Source organism: Harpia harpyja, chromosome Z (genome assembly GCF_026419915.1).
Source record: "Harpia harpyja isolate bHarHar1 chromosome Z, bHarHar1 primary haplotype, whole genome shotgun sequence".
Taxonomy (NCBI): domain Eukaryota; kingdom Metazoa; phylum Chordata; class Aves; order Accipitriformes; family Accipitridae; genus Harpia; species Harpia harpyja.
This window is the reverse complement of record NC_068969.1, coordinates 53,096,882-53,106,776: the sequence shown is the minus strand read 5'-3', so window position 1 is coordinate 53,106,776 and position 9,895 is coordinate 53,096,882. Positions and strand designations below refer to the sequence as shown.

Here is a 9,895-nt window from a genome sequence, read left to right as displayed (position 1 = left end):
GTGGCCATACTGGGATCAGTTTATCCTTAACTATGATATTTTTCACAGAAATTCACTTCGTATCCACTCAAAGATGACTAGAAGCTGTCTAGTACCACACAAGAGCACTTGCGGAGAATGGGGGTATGCAAGCTTGGATTTGGCAATTCACTAAACTTCCCACTAATCTGGGAGCCTGGGCAGACTGAATTTGAATCTGCATGTGAAACACCATTGTAGCCATTTCCCCTGGTGGGACAAATTGTGTGAGGACACTCCTCTCCACATCTACTTTAAGTGGCGAGAGATGGGTAGAGCAACCACCAAGTGAACTATTTGAGTGGTATTAAAACAGAATTATACCTGGATTTAGAAGAATGAATGACTGAAAATAAAGGTTATCTGTCTTTTTTCTACAACCACCTATTGCTTAGTTAAGAAAGCACTTAAGAGTTTGCCTTAGCCTCCTCTTCTGCAGGTTGAACAAGCCCAGCTCCTCTAGCCTAGAAACATCTCTGATAACATGAATGCTGAACCACAGGCTACCTACCTTAATGGCAAGTTTACAGAAAGACCTTGAAGGAACAAAGACATTTTGTCAGTAAAGTAGGCCTGTTGGAACCCTGGAAATCCAGCATGTAAACTGCCTGTGACTTTCTTAATCCACTACAAGTTTGGAGTAATTGAAAACATGGGTAATTTTTCTTTTTACAAAAGGCAATAGTTTTCCTTTTCCCCTAAATGGTATTTCCCCTAATTGACATTTCAAAAATTAAAGAGTGTGCAACATTGTTATTTATTCCTATAAAACTACTTAGGAAATATTGATTTATTATAAAGAAATTAAAGAGCTATCTGTGACAACACTGCAGTTAGAAGAACATTTTTCCGTCTAGAATTCTTATACCATATAAACTTCCAAATTAGGTAAATGACAAGATCCATGGAAATTAATTAGCCACACTGAGATCTACAAAGATTAATATGTTCAGAAAAATAAGAGAGCGATGAATAGCCAGTAAAAGGCAAAACTACTGGAAGTGGCTTAATAGCAAAAGTTAAAAGAGATGACCAACTAGATTTGTAATATATAAAAAAACTTCAGAGTTATAGAGTATTTTAGGTTGAAAAAGATCTCTGGAGGTGATCTAGTCGAACTCTGTCACTCACGATGGGGCCAGCTTGGATTAGTTTGCTCAGACCATGTCCAGATGAGTTCTGCGTATTCAAGGGTGGAGATCTCAGTCTTTATGTTAGCATAGTCTAAGTACAGTTAGCAGCACAGATAAACAGAAGACACTACATCTTTACTCTCTCTTTTATTAAAACCCATTACAAGATCAAAGGTGTCACGAAAAAATAGAAACTTACAAATTGTGTGAATAGTTTTAATGCACTCATAAAAAGACATTAAATGGAAAATGACTAAGATTCTGTACTATATCTGCAATATAATGCATCGGCTTTATTCTGAAAATATTGTTGTCATTTCTGAGTAAATAAAAAGCCTAGCATTACGCACGTTCACATGTATTTACCACTTATTTAAAGCAAAAACTTCGCATATATTTTTTCCAGAGAAATTAGTTCATCCCCATTTTTAAAACTCTAATAAGAAAACATTCAACACTCTCACTGGAATTACTGTGAGCTGATGTTTCTTTTGTAAAAAATTATGCTATGGACATCAACAAACAGTCTTACAGAGAGTTATACAGCCATACTAAACAAGCTTCTAGGTTATGCTGCATTAGGCCTTCTGGATTTGCAAAAAATTTTGACAATAATGGCAACTCTTCAGCTGAAGCTTAAGCATTTCATACTTTGGATTAAAATGCTGTAACCTTTGAAGAACAAATATCCAGCGTTACACACCTGAAAACATTCTTAACCAAATGGTAATACTCTGAAGGTTAACGCAACTTCAAATTGAAGCTGAAATGCCTGTATCTTCACTATCCCCTGGTAAAATTAAACTGCTTAGAATGCAATGTGACACACAGAAAATTAATCTTATGTATTTACTCCGGGTATTTTCTTGCAGACACTGTATTATGAAGCATCTGATCCGACAAAATAATACCCACAATGGGACTCGTGTTTAGATGGCCTTCTTGAGGTAAGCATTGTAAGATCTGTTGTAAAGTAACAACCACACAGGAAATGAGAGGAATCCTGTTATTGGCTTACCCATTCATCTGAATTTCCCTATTCAGCAACATAACAGCATAGTGTTATGGGTTTGCGTGGCGTGGTTTTTTGGTAGCGGGGGAGGGGGCCGCAGGGGTGGCTCCTGTGAGAAGCTGCTAGAAGCTTCCCCAGCTCCATGTCGGACCTGCCGCTGGCCAAGGCTGAGCCCATCAGTGACAGTGGTAGTGCCTCTGGGAGAACAGATTTTAGAGGGCAAAGCTGCAGCGGGGGAGGGGAGCGGGATGTGAGAGAAACACCTCTGCAGATACCAAGGTCAGAGAAGGAGGGGAGGAGGAGCGGGGGAGGAGAGGATGCCCCTGCAGCCCGTGGTGAGATGGCAGGCTGTCCCCCCCCAGCCCATGGAGGGGAGCAGGGGAGCAGATGCCCACCTACAGCCCGGGGAGGACCCCACGCTGGAGCAGGGGGATAACCCCGAAGATGGCCGTGACTCCATGGGAAAGCCTGCACTGGAGCAGTCTGTGACTGAAGGACTGCAGCCCGTGGAAAGGACCCATGCTGGAGCAGTTCATGAAGAATGGCAGCCTGTGGGAGGGACTCGCATTGGAGAAGTTTGTGGAAGACTGACTCCTGTGGGAGGGACTCCATGCCGGAGCAGGGGAAGAGTGAGGAGTCCTCCCCTTGAGGAGGAAGGAGCAGCAGAGACAAGGTGTGGCAAGCTGACCCCAACCCCCATTCCCTGTTCCTCTGTGCTGCTGTGGGGAGGAGGTAGAGAGAACCGGGAGTGGAGTTGAGCCGGGAAGGAGGGAGGGGGTGGGGGGAAGGTGTTCTAAGGTTTGGTTTTACTTCCTAATATCCTTGTTTTGATTTGATTGGTAGTAAATTAAATTGATTTTGTTTCTTCCCCAAGTTGAGCCTGTCTCTTGCCCATGACCATAAGTGGTGAGTGATCCCTTCCTGTCCTTGTCTTGACCCATGAGCCTGCCTTTATATTTCTCCTCATCCCACCGTGGCTGGCAGGGGAGGAGTGAGCGAGTGGCTGCGTGGTGCTTTGTCACCGGCTGGGCTGAAACCATGACACATAGTCAAAGGAGACAAGTTCATTTGAAAAAGAAAGTAATTTTTTCAAGCAGATATTTAAACATTGTCTGTTAACTTATTTCTGATAGTTGGTGTATTCAATTATTGTTTGACTTTATGAAGTAGGAACTGGTTATCACTGTTAGGTTAAGCACTGTTAACTCACTTATAAAAATGGCAAGGTGGAAAGATTTGAAAGTCTCTGCAGCACTTTATTTTAAACAAAACAAAATGAAAGAAGACAGCAATTCTGTTGAGTGATAGAAAATAAGTAAGATTGTCCATTAAATATCCATTCTCTCATCATCATTGTTTACTAAGATTTCTGTTTGATGATTTGTATAATTATCAAAATGTATGTAAGAAAATCACAGTTCTTTGTAGATTTTCTTATTACTGTGCATCTTAAAACTCCTGGGATAACGTTAGTAAATAGTAAGCATCAAATTTAATTCCCAGTTTCAACACAGGCCTCTGTTGATCAACTGCACCGCTGCTAGCACTGAGTTACCATTTACAAATCAATGGAAACACCGATGACCAAAGCAAAGTAAACTAAACAGTGGAAAACAAGTTTAACATCTTCTATAACTCAAACTATCCAGAGAACTAGTAGGAATCCACTTCAAGAAAGCTGCCAAAGGCTTTTATATCTTTTATGCTAACAAAACCACAATGCATTTCTAAAGTTTTGCTTCAATATTAGTACTTAGTTGTACATTACATTAAAGTCAGCGTACAGCATTTGCCATTTTACTGTAACCTCTGGAAACTCACAATTATATTGCATCATATGAGAGTTGTGAACCCTGTGTAATCCCCATTAAAACTACTGAATGCCACAGAGTGGAACTCTCATGTTGTATAGGAGGTTAAGAGGCAGTAGACATACTGGGTGTCCAGCCCATTTGATAAGCCCGTTCCAATGTCCTCTTGCAATCCTGCAGCACGGTACTGAAGGTTATATGTGGATACTGCTGCACTAGCTGCTCTACTGTGGCTTCATTCACCTGCAATCAAAGAAAAGAATCTGTGATGTGCAAAAAGTAAATAAAAAGGGCAACATTATGCAAGCTAAATGAATGATCGAACTTTGGACTCCTGGGAAGGCTTCCAGGATTGGGCTCTTCACTGATACTATAGGTCTGGGTGCTTTTAACACAAAACAAATATACAGAATGTAATGTTCTGTTAGAGAATAAAAAACACCAAACCACACCTTGATTTTATTGTAAAGGGAGAAGTTTTATATAACATTCTGGTAAATATTGTTTTTTAGATTGAAAGCAAACAGGAAAGACAAATAGTCTCCATTTGAAAACAGCTTTGTTTAGAGAACTGCAACAATGTTTAACAATCTATTAAACTACTTTCATTCCCTGCTTGACTATGTTGGCCACTCATAGTGCCCCAAACTTAATTATTCAAAGAAAAGCCGTCCTGTTTAACAACGTGCTGCCCAGAGTAACAGATTTCTATCTTGAAATAGAAGCAGATGTATTCAAACTTGCTCAAGCAGACATAGGTTTGAAATGCAGGATTTTCTTGGCTTTGGAAAATGAAACTTGATTACATCTATTAATTAATTTATGGCACAGTTATGATACTTTTATACATACTAAGCAGTAACTCCACAATTAACCTTACTGAAATGAACTTCCACTGTACGGTAGCTATCAATGTGGCTGCAATGAAAAATAAGAAATAACATGACTAAACACAGGGAAAAGAATGCAAACTATTCTGTATTGCAGGTAGATCAATTTACCAATCTACCAATTATCAATATAGGTCAACTTTTCCAAAGGTTAAAAGTCCTGCATGTCTTCACATACATCACTGGTAGAAGTTTTTATTTTAGCCTTTTGGTGTGAGGCTAACACTCCACAAAGGGTATTGTGGGCAGAAATGGTGGGATCAATAATTAAAACATACAAGCTTGTTGGGTCTGGGATGTCCCTCCTAAATCTTAGACATCAAAGGTAGCACCTTTATTCTTGATTAGACAAAGCAATCAGACAAGCCTAGCTAAACTTAACACCTTTATAATTGCAGCGCTGTGAGGGGATTAATTTGTCAATTATTTTTAAGATGATTGCAGTTCATATCACAGAAGTAGACAGCTTTCTTCAGCCTTTAGATAAATAAAAGATTAACCTAAGAACCATAACTTCTACGTAGCTCTCTTCGAAATCTTTGCTGAACACTTGGGTATTTTAAAATGCATTGACACTACATTTAAATACTGAACAACCTAGATTAGTAGGATGTACAACTGATATCATCATTTGCCTTTTTCCCCACAGTGTTCCACACTCAAGGCCAAAAGTAAAAAAAACAGACTAAAATGTTTAACACCATTACAAGGATACATCTTGGGAATAATATTTTAAAGCACAGTGACCACAGTATCTAATAATATTTTTGTCCTTAAAAGATAACAAGGAGCGCATCCTTCTGAACAGTGACTGCACCCAATGACAAGGATAAATGAAAGGTTTAATATCCAGTTCTTCTACTTTGATAATAGAAACACTCAATCTTTATTGGAAGTTTCATCTAGCTGAGGCTGACTTGGACAGAAAACTGGTTTAACTTCCCTTCATAGCACAAACTGTACTCTTTTGGCAAATTACTACATTACAGTAACATCTTCCAATGCTGAAAAACAAGAAGTGACTTTTAATATATCAAAATGAAATCAGAGATAGCACAAGTCCTCCAAAATATTTGATATTTGTAGCTGAATACATACTTTCAAACTGTCCGCAACACTTCATAGAAATACTGCTTGGAAGGGAAGAATCCCCTAAAGTAGCAGTATTTGCTACTTTTTGCTATTCAGAAATAGTCAAAAGCCTCTTTTCTTTACACTTGTAGTGCACACAGCCATGGCAAAATCTATCATACCACCACAAACTTCTCTTAATGGTTAACTCAGACACAATGAAGATGCTTACCACAGACAGCTGCTCATCCTGCTCTTTCTTAATGGGAAACTTAAAGAAGAGATGTTGTTTATCTACTAGATACCTGCAAATATTACTAGTAGATAGAGATTATTATGATTTGACACATACCTGTTGGGCTTGATTTGTTAGAATAGCATAGATATTATAGCTTTAGAGACAATATCATAAGCAGATTTTCTGTTACAGGGAACAAATAATAAGGCAAATTTGTTACAAAGATCATGTTCAAACACAGGAAGATAGGTGATGATCTCCACGTTCTCGTGGACATGACCTCCATGCCCTGGTGTCTGACTCAGGACTGAACACATTTACAGAAGCTACAGTCTAGCTAGATAAAAGCTAATGTATTTACTACAAGTCTAACTTAAGTGAAATAGCATGGCCCATGATACTCAGGAAGAGAGGTGATGTTATAATGGTATCTTTTAGTCTTAAAACCTATGAAGAAATCTATGGTAAACCTTCCAGCACTAGCCATTTGTCCTAAGTTTTTTCTGATACAATTATTACTGGATAAAACAATATTTAATAAAATTGTTACCAACTGCTATTACTACTTTACTAAACAGGAGAAGGAAACTTTTGGTATTGAGTGCCACATACAGTTACAAAATAAACATGAACCTGCAGAAGGCAGGTAAAACCATTGCAGAAGTGACACTGACAAAATCAGCTATTTTATGAACAAAACCTAAATAGTAGAAGGTTTTCTGCACTTTTGCTGGAGTGTTAAATAAGCATTTTAAATTATTAGTTTGATCCTAGACAATAACTTGAGTGGTATTAAACAGAAAAGTAGCAACAAATCCTATGTACACATTTGGAACCTTAACAGTTACAGAAAGAAATTACTCTGAGTTTAAAAAATTGAGTTTACTCTCATGATAGAGGAAAAAATTATCCTACCAAGCTTCATGATAAATGGTCAAATACATGTAACTTTTAGCTAAGTGTAAATATTTTTAATCCTAAGAAAGTAACAGCAAATAGTTAACAATCACGCTGGACAAAATAAATTCAATGTAAGATTACACAACAGAAGAGGGAGAAAAAGGATCCTACTTGGCAGCGGGACAACCTACATGGATCCCAGCATGAGAAACAAATGTGGATAGTTAAGACACAAATGATCCCCTTTCAGAAGACTTTGAAAGCTTTTCTTTTACCATGAGAAAAGTCAGGTCAATCACTAAAACAGTGTAAAATTTTTAATATTTTAAACTTTCTGTAGTATTGGACTAAAACTGCACTACCTAAATCATAGGAAAATCGTGAAATCAAAATTTTGTTCTTTGTTAATGAATGAGATAAGTAATATCTAAGTCAGCTCCCTTAGTATCCTTGTCATCAGTTCCACTAATGGTAGGATTAAGATGAAAAGAAGTCTTATGCCTAACCATTAGAACACAAGCTTCTGTCTGTTTGTTAAGATGCAGTCTGGCTGGTGATAAAACAAAAGTACTGAATGCTATTCCCAAAATACATTCATTACATAAACAGAGCAATTTTCCCTTTTGAGCTTTAACAGTCTTGTTCAATGAATGAAAACTAAAAATCTTCACATCTTAATATGCTTTAAATGTTGTATTTTTCTTCCACAGAACTTTCATTAATCTTCATCTTTTGTGCTGTCAAAAGGAAGACTACTGTCTGAAGATAAACTAGTTATATTATCTAATACATAATCATTTATTTGAATTTGAATAGCCCTTCAATTATGTTTTAACACATAATGAAAGAATGCAGTCCTTATCATTAAGAGTCAAAGTAATAGGTTTGTGTGAATCCTGGTCATCAAACAGAAAAAAGAAAACAACAACAAAGATTGGTTTGAAACTTATTTTTTCTTGCTGAAATAAAAATTTATTCCAGGCCAAAGAATAGATTCAAAAAACAAAGGAGAAGATGGGTTACAGAAACTGGCAGGACCAAGAGATATCATCTCCTTTTAACTCAATTAGAGCAGTTACTTAGAGGTCACAATTTTGAGTAGCCTACTTCCCAGGTGAATATACTTAACTTTGTGACAAATGTTATCTGAGGTGGAACCTCCTAAATTTCTTCTTCTGATGATAGTGTGGTTGTGCAGAGAGTATTTAAATATTATCTGCACTAGAGAAAAAGCATACTTCCTCATGTGACAGTTAGGAATTCACCTGGGAAAGAAGAACACAAATACCCATCTAGTTCATGTGAAGTGGAAGAACATTCACAAAACGGTTTTAGGAGTGCTTCTTTGGAGGACTTTAATCTCACTCTGGTAGGTATACACATAATATGGGTGAAATGTTGAGAAAAATGGCAAATCAGTGTTCAAAACTCTTCCTTTCCTTTAGGTAAAATGATCTACCTACAACAGAAAGCTTGAAAAACCCCTCCAGTCTGTAAATATTTTTCCCAGAATAAACTAACTGGCATTTATGAGCTGATTCTTCAGGTTCAGGATAAACTGAAACTACAGTTTTCAATTTTTAAGCTACTTACAGAAAAATATTCACTCAGATTTTTGATCTGGTATGCTAGGCTTAGTCATCTGGTGTGGCTGCCAGTATTTACTGATTTGGTACACCAGTTGTATCTGCCACAGACCACCATGAGTAAATTCTAGATTCTAAAATCAGGAATTTCTAAAGATATCAAATGATTCCAAAGGGCTAGGATCTGTTTTTCTTTACCTTTTGCTTCCATTATGTTCCTAGGACAGATCTTACTAAATTCAAGGGAGTCAAGTTTTCCTAGTCCTGTTGAGATAAATTAGGGATAACAATTGAAACCATCAGGCAAACTAGACATTTCTTTTTAATAAGACTGATAGTTTTATTCACAAATAAGGAACAGAAACAGAGGTTTAAGGACTTTTCCTAAACAGGACCTTCCTACTTTTAGTTAACATGATATCATGTCCAGGAGATCTTCTCTTAGATTTGAATACCAAGTGGCACATAAGGGGCTTTAAAAAGCTTTGGTTTTAAACTGAGACAACTCCTTCACTCCTTCTAAGAACAACTATAAGACTGCCTACTGATCTCAAAAACTCCTACTATAGGTGTATCAAGGGCAGTCTTAGAATGCAGTTCTGATTCTAAAGCTACTAAAATGTCCCAAGAATGTCTGTGTTGTGTCATTTAGAGCAATACTGAAAAGGGAGAGTAGAGTCATCACCTGAACTGCAAGTTTTATGCTGCTCTACACAGTGAAGAAGCATTCACTGTTAATCTAAAAGTTTTCCTATGTAAGGAAAAGCTTCAAGGTAGCATCCAATTCACTTGATAATTGAAAAGAAAAAGTTATCTCCATTCCAAGTTTGTAACTGAAATCAATAAGCAGCCATATAATCAAAAACCCCCAAGCCCCCCAAACCTAGGCTCACATGCAAAAACCCCACACTTGCAAAACTGAATTAGTACGAAGGTGCAGTATTAGAACTTCTTAGGAAAACTTGCTGATGCTCCTCAGTGGTTCATAACATCACACAGGGGTGGACTGCTGAAATAACTTTTGCATGGTATCTAACCTAGCCCTTGGAACAGGCATGTGGCTAGTTGATTTTGTAGAGTGCTGACATCATGGTCACGTTCCTTCTGAGGACAATACAGGTAGGTATCTTCAGTTATACTTTATAGGCCAGTCATTAATAAAAAATAACAGACCAAGTTGTAACACAGTTGGTCTGCAATATCTGCGTAGAAAAGCATTAATAATATATGGAACTG

General features: G+C 37.5%; 1 protein-coding gene across 2 annotated transcripts in view; it reads right to left on the bottom strand.

The window, feature by feature from the left end:
* Positions 1–1,283: 1,283 nt before the first annotated feature.
* Positions 1,284–9,895, bottom strand: part of FBXL17 (F-box and leucine rich repeat protein 17) — a 300,099-nt gene continuing 291,487 nt past the window's right edge. Inside the window, exon 9 of one of the 2 annotated variants that reach the window (XM_052777391.1) lies at positions 1,284–4,217. In XM_052777391.1, coding sequence (XP_052633351.1) covers positions 4,080–4,217 — 138 coding nt within the window. In that variant the 3' untranslated portion in view covers positions 1,284–4,079. The remainder of the gene's footprint in view (positions 4,218–9,895) is intronic. The other variant, XM_052777393.1, reaches the window with a different exon arrangement.